Here is a 21,305-nt window from a genome sequence, read left to right as displayed (position 1 = left end):
CTGGTGATGATAATGCCTATCATTTGAGAGGACACAGATATCCCGTGCACCTGTTGAAACTTAAGATTCAGGGACATGTAAGTGCTGTGTGTTTCTGGCTGTTGCAGAGTGTCCTGGGTGGAGAGGAGATGCCAGGTGTGTTTCTATGTAGGCATTTTTGTTAAGTTGTCTAAAATTATTTCAGAAGAAAGGAACTTAATCTTTAGGACTCTAGCGAATTGGCATGACTTTTTAATTTTAAAGAAATAGATATATTTATACTTTGTATTTTTAATTTTGTGCTATTTTCTTTTTTTCTCTTTTAAGATTTTATTTACTTATTCATGAGACACACAGAGAGAGGCAGAGACATAGGCAGAGGGAGAAGCAGGCTCCCTGCAGGGAGCCTGATACAAGACTCAATCCAGGACCCGGGGATCACGACCTGAGCCAGAGGCAGACACTCAACCACTGAGCTACCCAGGCGTCCCTTGTAGAATCTGTTTTAAAGAGGATTTTCCAAATTGTATAAGCTTCATGTCCCATGAAACAACTGCTCATGCAGTTGTTAGAATAAGTAAATAAATGTAAGAAATGCTTAGTACACCCAAAAAAATTGTGCAGTAGGCAGGGAAATGTATTATAAGCTTATCACTTTGTGATTGCAATAGTTTGGGAACAACTTAGGTGTCCCAGTTAAATATGGTATTTGGTCTGTCTGTGTTAGGAGAGACCCACCAGCTGTAATGGACAATGAAAAGTTTTCACTGACATGAAGGAAAAGATCTCCAGGCTACATAGTTAAATGAATACAACAAGCTGAGATAGAGTGCATATATGTCACCTTTTGTGAAAGAAATGGGAAGAATTAAGAATTTCTCTATATATTTATACAAAGAAACAGAAGGACAATGGGGAGGGGGACTGTCTAGTGCATACCTTTTATAACATTTTGAATTTTGAACTGTGTGAAAGTATGGCCTGGTAAATGACAGGAAATGACTTAATAAACCGTCAATAAGTCAAAGTCCTTTTTAAATCTTTATTATAAAAATTTTCATACATATCCTGAAGTAGGAAAGGGTAGGAAGGACCTGATGTACCCATCACCTGGCATCAGTAATGATCATTGATTCATGTATTTTTCTCCTCTCTATGCTGGTGGCTCTTACTACTAACACTGAATTTTGTTCTTGGGGTATCTAAGTTAGTGCCTTATGTATACATACCTTGTTCTGCCTCTAGAGAGTGGCCCTTTCCCCACAGGCTAGGGACATTGAGGAAAAAAAAAATACTTCAGTGAAACAAGTGACAACTGAAAATATTTGTAGACAGAAGCTTCAAACTGTCTCACCTCAGGTTAAGGGTACGAGGTCTCGGAGGAACTGGCATGGTTGAAATTCCCAGGTCACCCTTCAAGCTCTGTGACAGTGGTCAGGCTACTCAACTTCTTTAAGTCTATTTCCTTAAAGAGGGACACAAATAGAACAAATAGAACCCTCATCTGTTTTTGTGGAATCAAATGAGGCTCTTCACATCCAGCAATCTTTTTATTTTTTTAAGGTTTTATTTGTTTGAGAGAGACAAGGGGAGAAAGAGAGAGTATGAGCAGAGGGAGAAGCAGGCTCTCTGCTGAGCAAGGGAGCCCGAGGTGGGGCTCCATCCCAGGACCCGGGATCATGACCCGAGCAGGAGGCAGCCACTTAAGCAACTGAGCCGTCCAGGTGCCTGACACATCCGGCGATCTTAACAGTGGCTGGCACACAACAGCTGCTGTTGAACTTCTGCTGCTCTTCTTACTCTCTGTGCCATTGCTGCTTCTCCCGCGACCAGCAGGCTCATGCTGACCCTCCCTTGCACTGCCTGGAGAGCACATGTACCTCAAATTAGTCTTGCAAGGGGTTCAGCTCTTGTGAGTTATAAAAAGCTAATGCTTATTAATTATGGAACTTGGAAGTTAACCGGTCATTAATCTTGCTCTAAGCTGATAAGGAAGTACAACTAATTTTCTCTCTTTGGTGATGAAATGATCATTTCTCACTAAGAGGGTCAAAATAGCAGTGAACTGCCTTTGAAATGCGAAGGCAGGTCAACCCTTGCCTTATCCTGCCACTTGGTACTTTGCCAGTCACTTCATCTATTACTCTTGTCAGGTTAATGACCTGACCTCTTTCTCTGGGCCTTCTGTAGCCCATTGGCCGTTTCCTTTTCTCAGTTGGGATCCCCTGGATTAGTAAGAGTTCCTGACTTTTTCTCTCCCCCTGGGCCTTGGGTATTTTCCCCTCACTGTGGGTGGTGGTGTTGAGTGTCACCCTGTATGGACTTGTACTGGGGGAGCTGCTGGGTTCAGAAGGGCACATGCCGAAAGCCACCCCCTGGCTTGTTGTGAGGATTAGATGGGTCAGGGTGTAAGGTGCTAAGAACAGTGCCTGGCACACAGTGGAAGATTTTATGTACAGCCATTCTGGGCTCTCGTTGGTATCCTTTTCGTGTGTGTGACTTTGTGCTTGTGCCATATCACGAGCTGGAATTGCCATTTCCTGGAAGTATAATGGTGGGTTAACAGGCTTTTATTTATCTGTTTGTTTATTTTTTGAGAGAGAGAGAGAGTGTGAGCATGAGTCAGAGGAGGGGAAGGGGCAAAGAGAGAGAGGGAGAGAGAAAATCTTAAGCAGGCTCCACGCCCAGCACAGAACCTAACGTGGGGCTCGATCTCACATCCTGAGGTCATGACCTGAGCCGAAATCAAGAGTGGGTCACTTAACCAGCTGAGCCACCCAGGTGCCCCCGGCTAACAGGCATTTAAGTTGTACAGTTTCTACATCTCTGGGGCTGTGGCTTTCTAGAATTCATATTTAATTTTTTCCATATTCTCCCACCTTGAGCACAACATTGAATTCCTATGGTACTGAAAATTATTATTGTTTTGTTTTTAACTATAAAAGATTATCGCTTTAAGAAAACGTTTGTAATGCTTCCTTGGAACACACAGATGCTGCTGTTGTCCCCGTTTCTTAGGACTTTGGCTCTCTTGGCCAGGCAGTTGGTTACTGCCTGAACAAAACCTGGGACCAGGAGTCTTTGGGTCTTGTGCTACCATCTTTGTCCAGTGGGTGAAGTAGAGAAGGTGGGTGGGGGAGTTGAAAGCTACCTATTATGTTTAGATTGATAATACATTGTTTTTGTTCAGGCTTTCTGTGCCCTTTGTCCTTACATCTTTGTGTTTGTTAAGGCCAATTTTTTTGAAGTAAAATATAAGCAGGGGAGAAGTTTGCACTTATTTCCTTGACTGTAAGAGAGTGTTATTCTGAGCATTGTTTTTAAAAAGAGCATTTGTGCTTTTCTCATAGAACACATAACAATTTTGATTTAAATCACTCTACTATTTATATATTTCCTTCCTCAGAACTTTTTATTAGAAAAGGGGAAATTAAGGTTCTGTGTTCAGACCACGAGAAACTCTTCTCAAGGAGCCGACAAGTGTGGTGAATAAGGCAAATATGCTTCGTTCTGTCTCTAAAAATGCAAATTCTATGGGAATTCTGTACATTTCTTTTGACTGTGGTTATAAAATCAGTAACTAATTGTACTGAGGCTGGGTTCCGTGTGCTGAGCCTGTTGTGACTCGTTTACCGCGGCCCTGGAAATGTGCCCATTTTACAGGCGAGAAACTAAGGTACAGAGAGGGGAAGTGAGTTGCCCGGGTCACAAGTAGGTTTCAGATTTGGGGAGTCTGGCTCCAGAGCCTGTGACCCCATGTCTGTGGGATTTCTGGAATACAGCCCTAAATTTGTGTATAAATGATCTCAGTTTTGGATGGAAGGCCGATAGCAACCAGCAGCTCTTCTACACGTCTGCGTGACGGTGGCATTGTGAAGCCAGGGACCATTTTCTGCACCTTTTCGCTCTTGCTCCTTCAATTTGAGACACAAGTCTTGGTAAGGTTTCAGGGCATAGAAGAAGCAATAATCTCGGGTGTCATTTGGTGTCGAATTAAGCATAGTAGTGACACCACGCTCTTTTTTAGACCGGAAAATGCCAGGTTTGATGTAATCAATTAAAACTTGAGGGCTGACTACTCATGGTTTAAAAGAAAACGCTTTGCTTCTTATTATATATTCTGTGCTCAGAGAACCTCAACGTGTGACTTCCTGATAATGAATCTGGATAGGATGTGAAGGTTCTGGCCACCGTATGTGATAGCAGGAGTGGCTATTTGAAAGGCATACTCCTCCCACGGCCTAGCATTTTATTTTCCAGTCTGCTGTTCTGTCTTATTGTCAGGAAGAGCTCAGAGCTTCGACTGGCAAGTGACTAAGCCTGTTTGTCTGGAATTATGCGAGGCACTATTCTAAGCAGAAATTCATATAATACAGGTCATCTGGGTGGTCACTGCAAATATACTTATCCTAGGATTCTTTTAAATAGTGACCACTTTTTTTTTTTTTAAGATTTTATTTATTTATTCTGAGAGACACACACACAGAGAGAGGCAGAGACACAGGCAGAGGGAGAAGCAGGCTCCGTGCAGGGAGCCTGATGTGGGACTCGATCCCAGGTCTCCAGGATCACACCCTGGGCCGAAGGCAGGTGCTCAACCACTGAGCAACCTGGGCGTCCCAAATGGTGACTGCTCTTAATGCACTATTAAAATACTGATGTCAGAACATTTGCTTTCTGAAGAACTTTCTAGAAGCTTACTACTGGATTATATTAGGTACATCTTATTCTCATTCTCTTACTTTTGCCTTTTAACTGTGAGTGAGTGTGTGTGTGAATGTGAATTTCCCATCCCTGGTTTTTCATAATGAATCTGGTACTGAGCTAAGTCAGCCTGATACTCTAGAAGTCTAGAAAGTTATCATTACATCTCTCAATGTGTCTGAGACCATCCAGATCAAGCTTATTTATGTAAGCCTTAGTTTTTGTTTTTGTTTTTACCATGCAAGGCACATTGGTATGACTTTGGGTAGTGTCTCTGTTTTCTGGAAGGGAAATTATATCCTTAGTCAGCCTTCGAATACATCTTGAACTTCAGCCTGTGTCTTGAACAATTATGACTAAAACTTTTGCCAGGAAAACATGCAACTAGATTTAACTTGCTTCCAGTACTTTGGTATTATTCTCAAGGAGCCAGAGGAAGGTGTGTGTGGTGGTGGAGTTGTGCTTTTTGTTTTTGTTTTTTGTTTTTGGTGGTAGAGTTTTTATTCCCATAGCCCCTAGGTTCTTTTGTTTTTCCTTCTGTGTTCTGGCTCTGGTGAAATGGATTTCGATGGGGGAAGGGGGGGTAGGGTGGAGGAAGTATTTCTTTTGCTAGGAGGGGCTACTGCTTCATGCAAGGTAATACGGGCTTCCTGTGCACAAGAGAGGCAGCAGCCTCTGATTCATATCAGAAAGGTGTGAAGGCCCCTGAGGCATCTGAACCAGGAAATGACCATGTCATTGTATTTGTGGGTGCCTTGGTCTGCAGCAGGGCTCTGACATCAGACTGCTGTGGTTTCACTCCTTTTAGCCCTGTCACCAAGTTATTTAAGTACTCTGTGCCTCAATTTCCACATCTGAACAACGGAAAAATACTAGAGGATTAAAGGAATTAACACACATTCCATTTAGAATTAGCTCCCAGGGCTTTTGTATTGACATGGGGGTGGGTCCCTTTAATTTATTTAGGACTTTGTAAGATCACAAGGAAGAGGCTAGGGAGGCGGAGGCTGTAGGCCCTCTGTCTGGCCTGCCTTCTCATTTTGCTGTCCCTTTTTCTTTACCCCATCAATTTTCCACATATCACCAGAGTGAAAAATCTGCAATGTAGATCTGACCGTATGATTCCTTTGCATGAAGTTTAAAACTGTTGCTGGTGGGATAAAGCCCTAGCTCCCTAATATGGCATACGAAGGCCCTGCCTGTTTTTCTTTTCTTCTTTCTTTCTTTCTTTCTTTCTTTCTTTCTTTCTTTCTTTCTTTCTTTCTTTCTTTCTTTTTCTTTCTTTCTTTCTTTCTCTTTCTTTCTTTCTTTCTTTCTTTCTTTCTTTCTTTCTTTCTTTCTTTTCTTTCTTTCTTTCTTTCTTAAAAGATTTTACTTATTTATTCATGAGAGACAAAGAGGCAGAGACACAGACAGAGGGAGAAGCAGGCTCCATGCAGGGAGCCCGATGTGGGACTCGATCCTGGGACTCCAGGATCACACCCTGGGCTGAAGGTGGGCGCTAAACCGCTGAGCCACCGGGGCTGCCCCCTGCCTGTTTTTCTAGTCTCCTCCGGTGCTTTTCTGCGTCCTGCTGTAAGGCAAGCTCTGCGTTAGCAAGCTACAAATGAAATGATTAATACCGTCAAGGAAGTGTGAAGCACAGCACACGCATTAAGAACAGTGGCGTACTCAGAATATAGAGCACAAGTGCAAATTAAGATCTTTGGAGGGTATAAAGTGCTTTTAGAGTGAACCAAAATGTATGTTTTGGCCTTCAGGAACTTTATAATTATATGAATTATGCTTAAATGAATTATGCCCAAACTGTCATACGTCCATTTTTTGTTTCAAGAACTAGGGACAGCCACATTGATGTAGCTCCCTGGATTTGGGGATCTTGACAAATCAAATGGTATCATTTGGTGCGCCCCCTAGCATGAAGTAAGAATGCATTCAATTCTGGAAACCTCATTCTCCATTCCTTATGTACGTCATCAGCAAGAAATGCTTGGGGGGATTTTAAGCAGCTTCCCATCCTTTAACAGCTGCTAGCAGTTGTTTGAGCAACAACTTAAGGACGTCTTACTGGGTGAACGCGATGGGGGGAGTCCTTTGCTTTGCACGTCTGCTGGAATATTTCCCCAGCTGTGCACATTTAGCGGCATGGGGCACAAGGCTGAGTCTCAAGGAGGAGGGTCTAGGAGCACAGGGGGCAGATGGAACTTGGGCTTCCTTCTTCCCCTTCATTCCTTCCTTCTCTTCCTTTCTCCCTTCCTGCCTCTGAGGGCCTGTCGTGTCCTTATTAAATTACATTTTATATATTACCACAAACCGAGGTCTGGGAAAAACAAGAGTTGTTAGACTAAGAGCAAAGCAGCCCACCACAGTTCTTGGTATGATCATTTCTTTATCTGTTTATCTGCTTCCCAGAACCTGCATTTGCTATAACCAAAAACAGCCCTTCTCTGGTGAAAACGTGAACGTCAGTTGTTTGGGTCTAATTGCACCTGAAGTGGCTGGTTGGCACATCCTGGCCGAGGGTTTGCTGTGCTGCAGGCCGAGCCCTCTGGGCGGATAGGGTGCTCAGCAAGAGACACCGCGTCTACTGTCCGAGGTTTACCGTTCAGGTGAAACCTGTTCAACAGTCAACTATCGAATTTAGTTTTAAAAATTTGTAAGAGGAGGGAAATGCATATCCCTGGGGAATCGAGGAAATTGTAAGAGATTGTCATGGGGATAAATCTTAAAAGTATATGGTAAATATGAATGATTTGGGGAAAGGTGTTTGATCAGTAACAAAAGTTACATCTGAATGGAGTTTACATGTATTTATACTCCGTGGAACATAAATCTAACACTTGATTACACACTCGAAGACACAGTAGCCAAGGACCATCTAGCTTTCCTGGTCACTAACTTAGCCTGTGACCCCAGCCAAGTCCTTTGCTGGCCATGGTTTGTATCACCTATAAAATGAGGTTCTTAGCCTCTCAAGTTTCCTTTTAACTCTAAAGCTTGTATGATTTCAGTAGAGAAAAGCTCTATAACCCCCGTCCCCCAAACAGAATGCCCTTCTCACAGTCTTCTTGCTGCTTTTAATGGCAGTTCCATCCTTCTATGGAATAAGCCAGGAATTGGTGTTCCCTGCCTTCTCTTTCTCTCATACCCATCCTGTTCAATTTGTCAGAAAATCTTGTTAACCGCGTCTCACCACCTCCCCTGTCATCCCTCATCCTGGTCTGGGCCAACATCAGCTCTTGCCTGGCTTATCGTGGTAGTCTCCTAAGAGATCCCCTTCTGCCCTTGCCCCTCTCTTCTCTACAGGGAGGCCAGCCAGAGTGATGCTGTTAAACCAAGCTTGTGTCATGCCTTTACTCAAAGCCTGCCAATGCCTTCCCATGTCAGAGTGACTCATAGCTCTTACAGTGGCTCACCCAGCCTTACAAGATCTGGCCCCTAACATTATCTTGTTGACCTCATCTCTTCCTTCATCTTCCCCCTCACTCCATTTCAGTCAAATGGGCCTCTTTGCCGTGCATGCTCCTGCCTCAGGACCTTTGCCCTGGCTGCTTCAGCCAGAATAGTCTTTTCAGTACCCTCTTCAGGTCTTAGCTCAAATGTCACATCAGTGAGGCTTCCGGGGCCATTCTCTGGTAAATTGCAACCTCCTCTACCCCGTACTCCCTATCCCTGATCTCTTTTGCTTTATTGCCTACATCTGTGTACACCACCTTTGTATTTTCAAGGTGTGACCCTAGACCAGCAGTAGCACCTTCACCTTGGGAACTTGATAAAAATGCAAATTCTTGTGCTCTTCCTCCCTGGACCTGCTGAATCTGGGAACTTGATAAAAATGCAAATTCTTGTGCTCTTCCTCGCTGGACCTGCTGAATCTGAAACTTTAGAGGTGGAGCCCAGCAGTGTGGGTGTGAAGAAGCCCTCAGGTGATTCTGATGCTCACTGAAGTCTGAGAAGCACTGCTGTGTTTTGCACTTAGTCATTTTGCTTATTGACCATTTTTACCTCTCCTTCCTGCTACTGCCCCAGCTTAAAGGTCAGCCTCATGAAAAAGTGGCTTCTGTTCTATAGTCCCTGTGATTAAAACTGGAAATGGCACTTAGTAAAAGCTCAGTAAATAGTCCTTGAATGAATTAATGAAAATGTGACTATTTAGTAAGTGTAGATTAAAAGAATACTGAGCAACAGAGTTGAATAATATGATCCTCACATTTCAGTGACTCTTCAGTGTTAAGAGTTTTAAAGGTGAGGTTTTCTTTATTGCAGGTTTAAAAATCTGTAGGTTCTTTGGAGATTGTGTTAGCTTCAACTAAGCCTTCTCCAGACTTTGTGGAAATGATGTAAATTGTTGCTTTAAATACTTGTGGCAACTGAAATTGTGCTATTTTAATCATCTCCCATAGGGACCATCCCTCATAGAATGTACAGATGGGTCATTCTGGTTTATTGAAAGCTTCTGATATTCAAGCTAGTTAAGTGGAGGTTTGTATGAAAAAGACCACCTGCAGGTATATGAATATTGCATTGGAAATTTAGACTTATTAATATTTGATCTAAGTTGCTTGTGCCCGTCTTTGCAAATATGGCCAGCCAGGAGCCCCTGTTGACTTCAGAGCATGCCTTTGGCTCAGAAATGATGATACCTGTCTACTACGCTTACCTAGTACTCTCCTTACAACAGCTCTGTCAGTTCAGTGGAGTAGGGCCTGGAGATGGGGGTTCCAGAGGGCTGCCGAGCAATTGTGGACACCTCTAAGGTCACCTTGAAGGTCATAAAAGTCAATCACTCTCAGACCTCCTGACTTCTCTTTCAGTGTTTGGCTCATTCCCTTACCGTCGGGCTCCCCTCACCCCCTCCTCTTCACTCTCTACCTCTGGACAGTTCAGCCGCCCCGGGCCTCAGTTTTTTTCAGCTGCAGAAAATGGAAGGTTGACAGGACTTTGCCCAGGACCTGTCTTACATCAGAATGTCTGGCCCTTCGTGAGCCTCAGTCACAAAAGAAATTTCTCAGTCGTATTTGAAAGCATTCAGATCAGAGGATGGTCTTGGGTATGGGGGGGAGAGAGAGCCCACACCCCCACATCTGTCCTGTGACTGCTCTTACCAGAGCATCTTTACAGATATCCTACCCTCACTGGGAGCCAGGGAAGAATAGATTTGTGATTTGGGGATTCTCTGTGGTTTTCCTTTGTTCACCATAATTATCGCATTTGATAGAAAGCTGACCACTAGTGAGTTCTTGGTCCTATCACTGGACTTGAGAAAGCTGGCTCTTGCCTGGCTCCTCCAGCACAGCTGGGAGTGCTGCTCCCGTCTTCCTGGACCCCTGCCTCTGCTGGTGTCCGGCCAGCTGTGGCCTCTGGCTCCACTTGTCACTGGAAAGTCACCTGCTTTGGTGGAGGGTTCTGTGCCTCTGACATAGATGGGCAGATTATCTGTGGGTTTGCTGTCATCGTAAACTAGTGTTCTCCTTCACGCTTTGGTTCATCGGTTGCATTAGTCCACTGAACTGTGAACCAGATGTGCATTGACATCAGCTATCACTTAGCCTCCTATCTTTTTGTCCCTTTTAAGCCTGTGTGTCCCGAGCGTGAGAATGGGGAGAATGAGGAATTAGGGAGTGAGCAGCAGCTTGTGTAGCCTCGGCCCTTTTACGAATAATTCTCCTGTTGAAATTTTCTTGTTGTCTATGGCATCATGAATGGATGTTGATTCCACGGACAAAATACAAACAAGTGGCTAAGAACTTCTCCTTTATGAGTTATTAATAGCACATTTGAAGAACCCTGCCGTTGGCAATTTTGAGAGTTGACCCACACGAGAGGCCAATCGGGAAGGTTTGCTTCTGTGTGTTTCTTTTATTTTGAAAGGAAAGTCTATCTTTGGGGAACACAGATATGTCTCTGATTTCTTCTTTTGTTGTCAGAAGCTGTCATTTTCTAATGTTTCAAAAAAGACCATGACTGCCTTTCCCTCCCTCATTCATAGATGGGAAACAGGGGTTTGTTCAGAACACCTGGGGTTCAGACTAGGTACAGACTCAGGAAATACAACAGATTATGTTTTCTGTGAGTGGCTGCTTGGGACACCATGTTGTGGTCAGGGGCTGTGGCCTATGGGCCAAAGAAGGCCATGGAGCACCATTTGTGTACAAGAATAAAGAGTTGAAACTAGAAGTCTGATTAGAGGAAAGGAGATTGGGTGGAGAGGAGGGTTTCAGAGAATTCTTTGGTTCTCTCTGGTCCCTCTTGGGGTGCCAGCTTTCCTTCTGAGCAGGACAGGAGGTGTGTCCCAATCTGTAATGAAGTGAGTAATTGATTCTTAATAGTAGATAAGGTGCCAAGATGTTTATCATTTGCTTAAAGATGAGCAGATTCAAGGTTATCACTCTAATAATATATCACATTCACACAATTGCATATCAGAGGTTGAGAAAGGAATAATAGTGTCATAAACATCTGTGCTGAGAATGATACTTGTCTGCAGCCTGTCTTCTCTGTGTCCTGGCGCTCTACTGAGCAGCTGTTACTGATAGACTGTTAATAAGCATTGTGATCATAAAATATCTTCATGTATTTTTAAAAAAAGATTTTGTACAAATTGGAGTGTGCCATGTGTGTGAGTTGGTTTGTCCCGCTTGACACACCCTTGAGAATCACTGGGTCAGTATTTTGTGGGACATGATTTGGGTTTCTAGTATTGCCCTTGTGCTTACTGTGTCATAAAATACATGAATGTGCACACATAATACCTTTTTCCTGCTCTTCTCTTTCCTCTGCTGAAGTTCTGTGCATTTGAGAGGTGAAAGAGGGAAGCCATGGGGTGGGCCATACTTTGAGATCATCCAGTCGTGCTGAATGATGCAGTAGCACCTGCTCGGAAGACCATAGTCTTGAGTGGTGCTTCTCCAACTTCACTCAGCATCAGATCAGCTAGGGATCTTGCTACAGTGCAGATGCTGACTCAGTAAGTCTGGCGTGGGACCCAAGAGTCTGCATTTTCTCTAAGGCTCCTCAGAGGTGCTGGTGATTCTGGTCTGTGGATCCCACTTTTGAGTAGCAAAAGTTGAAGATCCTTCCTTCTCTTATTTTCTTACAAGTGTATTTTGTTCTGTCTCTGGAAGGTTTATGTAAGTGTAGCCCCAAACAGAAACTATTGGCCAAAAAAAAAGTGAATTAAACTCTTCTTGCAGTGTTTTTTTTTTTCCCCACTTGAGATGCCTGTGCATTTATTTGATCTGTGCCCCTGGCATTAAAAGCCATGCTTAATACTAGAGCTGGTTAAAACTCCAGAATTGCACTGTGTACTAAATTGTTTTCTTGCTGATTTTACTCAGTCCTTTTGGGGATTGCAGGGACTTTAGGCTCTGATGCAATGGTTAACCCTTAGTGGTCAGGAAGCATGAATATACTGGCGGGCCTGGGAAAAGACAGGTGGCTGTAGACTTAGGAAGCCTTGGGGTATCAATGCCAGAGTGCTTGATGGGCAGATGATTAAGCAGTAAGGACATTTAATTATCTCAGAAGTCAGAGGCATTTGGTTCCAGGGTTGGTGCAGAAGCCCAGCGACATCACAGAGGTCATGGACTCCATCCTGCTTTCTGTTCTGCATCCCAGTATGTCGGCCAGAGCCTGTCCCCACAGGCCACTTACTCCCAGCATCTCAGCCTCAATGACAGCGCTTGAAACAGACTGGGGAGCGGGCAGTAAGGGAGCCTTGTATGGTGGTTCTTTTTTTTTTTTTTAATAAATTAATTTTTATTGGTGTTCAATTTACCAACATACAGAAAAACACCCAGTGCTCATCCTGTCAAGTGCCCCCTCAGTGCCTGCCACCCAGTCACTCTGTATGGTGGTTCTTTTACACAGGCAAAGAATTTCCCTGCAGGAGCTTGCACCGTACTCCCTTTGGGTGTTATGGGCCAGCACTAGGGTGGACCCCCAGATCCTTCACTGGTAAGAGGTACCAAACACCATGATTGGCTTAGAGCAGTACAGTTCGTCCCTTGAGGCCTGGCAAACAAAATCCGGATTCTGGTAGAGAAGAATGGATGGGTGTGGATGGTGTGAGCTCTCAAGGACTGTTAGTGAGAATCTGCTGTATATATTCTGAGCTCCACCTGCTTTATAGCTTGGGAAACCGTTGCTTGAAGAAGTAGATGATCAGGGAGGGTAGTTGGGATCGCACGCAGACCTGTTTGATTCCCGACGCCTTCCTGGGAGAGAAGTGTGGCTTCTTTGTACTCACCGTGTCCTTCTTCCTTGGTGCCTCTTCTCATCCCTTTGGTTTCAAGGAATCACTAGGAATGGTCAGGACCTCATGGTAAGCCTCTGGGTGGGGGGGGGGCTGCGTCGCCCAGGCCAGGAGTGTCACGTCGTAATAGTTGTGTTCACATTCATGATGCCCTAAAACACTGCTATTAGAAGGGCGAGAAAACTATTCGCAGGAGCCAGGTGGGGTTCTCTCAAGGGGAGGAGCCCGGCGAGTGGTGGCAGCCACAGGATCGTAGGTCTTGCCACACGTTCGGTTGGCCCCCTGGGATCTGCGCTCTGCTTCCTGCCCTGGGCTGGCTGCGTTCTGCTGAGCATGGCACGGCTACCCAGCCACGTCCGGGTCGGCGCTTCCCGTGCTTTCTCCCGCCGGGTTTGCAGGGATTCCCAGCAGGCAGGCGGTCGGCCCTCCCTCTTTCTCCGTGCCCGGAGATCGGCTGGCACCCTGAAGACGGCGAGGCTCCAGGAGAGGGAGAAGTTACTCCTGCTTAATTTATAAACAAAAATCCGACAAACAGAAAAACTGGTGGAAAGGCTGGATGTAATCGTACATGAGAAAAATAAAGATGCAAAACAGCGATTTGTTCCGTTAAAGAAAAGCTAAAAGCACTCTGCCGGAGTCCGGGATAACTGGGGAGACACTGCAGTCCCCAGGAAGGACCTGATGGCTCCACACAAGGGGGCGGGGAGGGGGCGGGCGCCCTGCTCTTCTTGCCTCGTCGGGAGAGAGATTGTGACCGGAGCGCGCAGTGGTCAGAGCTGCACTCAGCAGGATGAGGAATCGAGGAATCGCGCCGAGCCAGCGGCCGGACTGGTCGGAGGAGGCGGGCTTTGGGCCCCACAGCTGCCAAAGCCGGGCCTTGCCCTGGTCTGTATTTCCCTTCCTTTCTCACCCGGAGAGTCGGCGGGAGAAGGGCGCCTAGGAATTGCCAGCAAGCAGAAGGGACACCTTTAGTTCCGAGGATCCTAGGTGGGGCACACTGATGTTATTGCCCCTATCCACATTGTTTAGGTCCTTAACATTGCTATTTAAGCTACTATCACGGGATCCCTGGGTGGCTCAGTGGATGAGCGTCTGCCTTCAGCCCAGGGCGTGATCCTGGAGTCCTGGGATCGAGTCCCGCGTCGGGCTCCCTGCATGGAGCCTGCTGCTCCCTCTGCCTCTCTCTCTCTCTCTCTCTCTCTCTCTCTCTGTGTGTGTCTCATAAATAAATAAATCTTTAAAAAATTTAATTAATTATATCACATGTTCCCACGTTAGCTCTCACCAGGAGGCCGGGGGTGTGTCTAAATCAAAGCTCTGGAAGGCCTGTGGCATCCAAACGCACATGGGTTGCAGGTCACTGGGAACACCTCTTGCTGCTTGAACCGTGAGCGGGGTGCCGTACCACCAGCACACCTTTTATAAAAACAACATAATAAGAACTCGAAGCGTTAATTTTTAAAAAAAGATTTTACTTATTTTTTTTGACCGAGAGAATGAGAGAGAGAGAGAGGGAGCAGAAGCAGGTAGAGGGGCAGGCAGAGGAGAGGGAGGAGCAGACTCCCCACCGAGCAGAGCCCCCAACCCTGGGCTCCATCCAGGACCCCGGAATCCTGATCGGAGCCAAAGGCAGAGGCTCAACCACTGAGCCACCCTGGTGCCCCTCAAAATGTTTAAAACGAAACAACTTTCCCTAGGTCTGTTAAGGAAATATTTGCTTCTGTTTTATACCCAGGGTTATATAGTTGGCATTATTATTTAAGTCATAATGGGCTTCTTTATATGCTTCTTTATTCGTCCAACATTGGTGGCCTGGCATTTAAGGAAACCTGTGGGACTCAGGAAGGCTGGCTGCTGGCAGCCCTGAAAATGTTCCTGGGTGTTTAGAAGCACACTTCGGTTGTGCCAGGAGAGTCTTAAGAGTCTCTTGTGGGAAACAAAACAAAACCCCAAAACCTGGGAGTCGAACCAGATTGTGAAGGGATTGTTTTTGATGATACAAATATGACATTTTGGATTAACGAGGGAATCTCAAATGAGTTTTTCTATGTTGGGTAATCACAGCTTGATCTTTACTCAGGGAAGAGCTCGAGAGTTGTGGGGTATTAACTCCATTATTCCATCTTGCGTTTCCTTTTCAGTACAGAAAAGTACGCTGAATTCTCTCATAAAAGAAAACCGGAGCCAGCCGGCTGACTCCTCCATGAAGGGCTGTGGATTTTATCCAGACCCTCTTCAGAAAACTTGCTATGTGGTCTTCAGCGAGTCATTTGATCTTTTTAATTCCTCCTTCCTCTTCAGTTCCAGTAGCCACTAAATCATTGTATTTTCCTAAGAATTTGTCTAATCTTTTCCATTTCCAGAGTCTCCCTTCAGATACAGGCCCTGTTGATTTTGCTCCTGAACATCCTTGCGTCACTCCTTTCCCCAGATTTCCTCTTGGGCTAGAGAGAGTGCAGCAGTGGCCCAGGGGGTGCTGAGTGGATGGGGCTCAGCTTCCCTTACCTGGTTCCTAGACTCCGGCTGGGTTCCTCCACAGTCTCAGTGCTTCTCTGCTTTTCTAGACCATGGCCACTGGGGAAAAGAGACTGATTCAAGCAAGGAGCTACCAGGGGCCCCTGCAGCTGTGGTGGCTCCCGCTCCCCCAGAACCCCCCAGACTCCCCAGCCAGCCACTTGCAGGCCTGAAGGGATCTGATCTGTTGTAACCTGTTTTGAATGCGTCTTAGGAAGCTCTGGGCCATCAAATGTAGATGCCATTATTCTCTAGCCAGGTGCTGAATTAACCTGAGCCAATTTCTCATGTGCAGCTCTGGTTCCTCCTCAGAGGTATTAGTAGCAGTTGTGGGGGGTGGCGGTGGGGGGGCAGGTTGGGGTTGGCTGTTCACCTGCAACGCCACTCCCAGGTTTTAAGGAAATCAAATTTCAGACCAAATTTTGCCACGCATCAGCAAACGAGCCCTAAAGAGTTCTCAGTTTGCTCTGTAGGCTCAAGGAAGTTCCTGCTCTCTGTTCCTCTAGGTGAATGAAAAATCCACCCGAAGCAGACTTAACTAGAATTCCAGATGCAGTTTTCTTGTGCACATATACTCGGCATCTAGAATGGAACCAGACCTAGAACTGGGGAGGGATTTAGCTTACTCTTGGGCCTGGCTGGATTCTTGTTATTCATGCAAGAGTGGGGAATATAGCTAAGATGTTTTAGCCATCCTTTGTGCTGACCACCTTTACTTTCATCAGTGAAAGCTTGTTTCTCACATGTGTCATGCCTGCCAACAGGTGACTGGCATTATTATTCTCCAGTAATAGCCCCTTTTGGGATTCACCTGGCTCATACTTATTTATACTTACAGTCAACAGAAATACTTTGAGCAGCTGCCTCTGGCATCTTTAATCAAACGCTACCAGAACCTTCCAGCACTGGGCATCCAGGGTCAGAATGCCAAGTGACCACCTGGGTCCCGCAGATACACTAGTGCGTGGTGTATGTTAAAGTATTTTAGGTAAATTTTAGGCATCATAGCAGCTTAGCAGATGAGTTTTACAGGCTAAACCAGGCAGGCGTAATTGCTTTATTTTGCCTTTCCAACTTTTTTTTTTTTTTTTAAGTGCATTTGTTGCCAATAACAACAGAAAAGAGATTTTATCCATACAGATCTTGATGTTTGGCTTGCTCTGGGAAAGTTGGGAGATCGGTCACACCAGGGCCTGTTCCTCTGTGGTGACTTTCTTTTGCAGTGGAATCGAAGCAGCCTGCTTTCGAGCGGAATGGGAGGCACGGAGATGGGGCTCCTGGAGGGGGGCTCCTGGTGGGGGGCAGCACTGCCTAGCATCCCCCCTGGTGCTGACACTAAGCTTCACGTGCCCTTTAGTTGTTGAGATTGTGCTGACGGCACGCAGGACCCTCCTCCCTCCTTTATTCCTGCCTGGCCCCTGTGTGTATTTGGGGGTGCGACCCTTGCAGCTGTCAGACGCTTTTTCTTCTTGGCTCAACACTTGTGCTTTGCTCAGGCGGTTTCTTTGTCTGGAATGGCATGTCCTCTTAGGCCTGCCCGTCCAGGTCTTAACCTCTTCTTGAAGGCCAGGTCTGAGGCCCTGGTGGGTATGCAATCTGTCATAGCTGTCGCAGCCCCTAGCTCTTCTGTGTCTACACAGACAGCACCGGGGAGCTCTTGTTCATTATTATCCGGCCTCCCTCTCTTTACTTGTCATAGTCTTAAAGGTCTGCCCTCTGTCCATATCAGGTGGCTCTACCGCAAACGCTGCACGTCTGCCCTAGGCATTCACCTGCATAAAAATAAGACAATTCCCCAAGTTACTTAATCATGCACCACAAATTAGAGGTGTTGGATGCACATCAGAGTAACCACACCCTAACACAAAGGTGGCTGTGAAAAAGCCGCAAGGTGCCAAGAGTCAGGGTGCCAAAGATGCTTCGGTTAGGACTAGGGCCGTGCAGAGCGTCCTCTGCCGATGGCCTCCCACTTGGTGGAGCCAAGTGTACCTGGACGGCGATAGAGCATCGGGTGCACAGGCCGCAGCGGTGCTGGAGGTCGGGGCGAGGGCGAGGCTGGTGATGGATCTGGGGAATAGACGGTGAGAAGTTCGGCGGCCGGAGCTCAAGGTCCGTATTTGGGAGCAGGGGCAGCTGAGGCGGGAGAGGCCAAGGGGAGTCAGATGTGCGTGTTGTGCTGGGGGCTTGTGACTTTATCTTGGGGAGCAGAAGGCCCTTCAAGCCCTTGGAGGGAGAAGTCAGGTGTGTGACAGAGAAAGGCCCGGGTGCCAGGGCCTGGCCCTGAGGACAGCAGGAGGCAGCTGGGGGCTTAGCAGGCTGCCGCCAAGTGGGTGGATTCAGAAGATGTGAGAGAGCCTTTCAGTTCCTAGGATGACAGCATTCTTTCTGGTTTGAGATGCAGCTATTCCTGGAGGCAGGAAGATGGGCTGGCTAACTCTGTGTGTAGCCTTTGATTCCGTGTTTCCAGAGAAGTAGTCATGGTTTCTGACCCTAGTGTATCTGGTTGCACTCCCTTCGGCTGCATAGACGTACCTCTTAGGAAACAAGGACTCTTTTCAGCATTTCTGCTTTACCACCTCACTCTCTGTGGCACGCATGCCGTCTTGACGGAATATGCCAGTTTTCCTTGTTACCCAGGTACCCTGTGTACTTTGGTCAAAGCGTCATTTCTTGGTACATATAAATCTTTCTGTATACACGTAGGCCATACATAGGAGCACACTGTGTATCTACTGTGTAGTTGTAAGGGTGAGTAGATGTTAGGATCGGCGTTTTCTGCTTCTGCTTCTGGAATTTTTATTCTGAGCTTTAAAGACATTTAACCATCTGTTTATGGCTTGAAAGTGAGTGTTCTAAGTGGAGGCTATGAATAAATATGTGAATCATGAAGGATATATTGAAGGGGTATTGTCAATAATAAGTTGCTACTATACATCTCTTTCAGCTGTTTTTGCAGCTTTAAAAAGGTCTAATGTAATCATATGGTGTTTTTAAGGAACTTAAAAACTTTAATGTTAAAGTTTTTATGGATTTTTATCTGGATTCTATCTTTTAGGAGAGACTGGGTATACAGTTCAACTGCATTTAAAGAAATATATTTTTCCTTAGAGCAACTTCTACCCATATTCTTAATTATTTACAAATGATATGTACTTAGTGTTTCTTGTTACAAAAAATTTTTTTTCCAGGATTTTATTTATTTGAGGGAGAGAGGGAGAGAGAGAGAAAGAAAAGAGCACAAGCAAGGGGAGGGACAGAGGGAGAAGAAGAAGCAGACTCCCCGCTGAGCAGGGAGCCTACCGCGGGGCTGGATCTCAGGACCCTGAGACCATGACCTGACCTGAAAGTAGACACTTAACCTACTGAGCCACCCAGGCACCCCTTGTTACAAAATTATTTTAATATAAGTGGAATGTTGGGTTCATTGTTAAACTTTTCAGAATATAAATTAAGTTGAAATTAGTACTTTTCAAAGCCAATCATGTTGTGTTTTCCTCTAGCCAAATATAGTAGATGCTTACAAATGATTTAATTCACCTAGCTCTTTTCTAAGAATATGAATTTTATTTGCTCCTACCTACAGGAGACTGACTGGTTCACTGATTCTAGAGATTTCTTTTCACAAGGCTTTATTTTTCTGACCAAAAAAATAAGAATTCAGAGAGTTTTTAGAGTTTGGTACATATGAGCAAATTAAATTATATAGCATTTTCAAAATATGCTCTTGCTCAGTTATTATCATGAGTGTAGCAGTTGGAACAAAGACTCCATTTGTAAATTTTTATTCCTTTTACTTGTAGTTGAAATCCTGTGGGGAGTTGAGTAAATTTAAATGTAAATAAAATGAAACAGTCAACATATTTCAACGTAGGGAACTGGTTACAGTGTTACTGCATAACTTAATATCGAAGACCTAAGGCAAATGCTAATACATTCTGACCTTGGTTTGTGCTTGATGTTGTTCTTTGGTAATTGCTGTCATCCTGGCAAGTCATCAAAGCAGACCAGCAAAGGAGAATTATATGAGAGCAGTTTGAAAGGGCCCATGCTACATAGTCCATTGCAGCATTTTGAGGTGTTGACTACGTTTTTAATTACAATTTACCAGCTTACTATTGAGCTGTCCTTGAGTTGGCTTTTGCTGGTAGGTCTAGGCTAGCCCTGAGTAGTTGGTACTTTATTAACTAGTTTTAGCTTCTAATAAAAATCTACGCAGAGGGATCCCTGGGTGGCGCAGCGGTTTGGCGCCTGCCTTTGGCCCAGGGCGCGATCCTGGAGACCCGGGATCGAATCCCATGTCGGGCTCCTGGTGCATGGAGCCTGCTTCTCCCTCTGCCTGTGTCTCTGCCTCCCTCTCTCTCTCTGTGACTATCATAAATAAAAATTAAAAAAAAAATCTACACAGAAATGCGTGCATTAATAATCACCGGGTGTTCCCTTCTCTGTGGTCACATATGAACATTGTTTTTGCATAAATGCATGTGTGTATATATGTGCAGTATGCCTAATTCATCTTCCCACAAAAATAATTTCTAGTATGTAATGAATGTTAAGAAGAGTAGCGTTTCATTTTACAAACCATTGTATCTATACCTATGAAAATTATCCAGGAAGCAAACATTGGGGGGAAAAAAAGGCAATCTTTGCTGACTGAGCTTTTCCTTTGTGTTGATTGCTACATATGTACAAACCTGGGCATGTTGGCTTTATGTACCTGGGTTTGTGGATTTGCTGTTATTATTTCTCCTAAGGTGTCAGCACTATTTAAACAAGGCCATGAGAATGTGGAAGATGAGTGTTATTTATCCTTTATTTATTTTTTTAATTGAATTATGATTAACATACAGTGTTATGTCAGTTTCGGGTATTCAATATAATGATTCAGCAATCCCCTACATTACTCGGTGCTCATCACCATAAATGCACTCTTAATCCCCTCTGTTTCACCCTCCCCCAAGCCACCTTAAAAAGAAAAACCTATTCCCCAAACATTGATGATATGGAATTAGAGAGGCTGGAAAATAATCATAATAAAAGAAACACATAGAAAGAAACTACATCATATACTAGTTTTTCTGCTTCCATGCTATTCTTATAACTGAGTTTTTGAAATGAATCTTAGCTAAAAGCTAAGATCCTTTATACTTAGAGCTCTGAGAATGCATTTTTATTTATATTGATGTAACCCTATATGGTTAGTTACAACTTTTGATACCTTTTTGGTAGAAAATATAATTTGGTATGCTGAGGTTTCTGGACTCTTGCTGACCCATTACCCATGATGGTGTTCTCTCTGAAGTGTAGGCTGGGGACCCCTGGGTGGCTCAGTGGTTGAGTGTCTGCCTTTGGCTCAGGGCGTGATTTGGTAATTGCTGTCCTGGAGTCCTGGGATTGAGTCCCACATCGGGCTCCCTGCATGGAGCCTGCTTCTCCCTCTGTCTGGGTCTCTGCCTCTCTCTCTCTCTCTCTCTGTGTCTCTCATGAATAAATAAATAAAATCTTAAAAATAAATGAAGTTTAGGCTGGCAGGTGGCAGGATTGCCAAGAGAACTCCATGGTACTTGGAACAATTCAGCATTATTGGAAAGGTCACTAGGAAACGAGAGATTCATAAAGTTGGAATTTGTAAGCAATAATGTCTTATATAAAATAAGGATGATTTTTGTTTTTCTTTTAGATTTTGGGGTAAGTGCATTCTTAGCAACAGGGGGTGATGTTACCCGGAATAAAGTAAGAAAAACATTTGTTGGTACTCCGTGTTGGATGGCCCCTGAAGTCATGGAACAGGTAAAAAAAAAAAAAGTGATGTTTTGTATCATTAAATGTATTAACATTTCATTCAAATCACTTTCCT

At 44.9% G+C, this 21,305-nt stretch overlaps 1 protein-coding gene across 3 annotated transcripts in view; it reads left to right on the top strand.

Annotated features, from left to right (window-relative positions):
- Positions 1-21,305, top strand: part of STK39 (serine/threonine kinase 39) — a 291,842-nt gene that overhangs the window by 79,719 nt on the left and 190,818 nt on the right. For all 3 annotated transcript variants that reach the window (XM_041722629.1, XM_041722630.1, XM_041722628.1), the window contains exon 6: positions 21,129-21,238. In XM_041722629.1, the coding sequence (XP_041578563.1) occupies positions 21,129-21,238 (110 nt within the window). The remainder of the gene's footprint in view (positions 1-21,128; positions 21,239-21,305) is intronic.

Source organism: Vulpes lagopus, chromosome 11 (assembly GCF_018345385.1).
Source record: "Vulpes lagopus strain Blue_001 chromosome 11, ASM1834538v1, whole genome shotgun sequence".
NCBI lineage: Eukaryota > Metazoa > Chordata > Mammalia > Carnivora > Canidae > Vulpes > Vulpes lagopus.
Note: the sequence above shows the minus strand (reverse complement) of the source record. Positions and strands in the feature narration are given on the sequence as shown.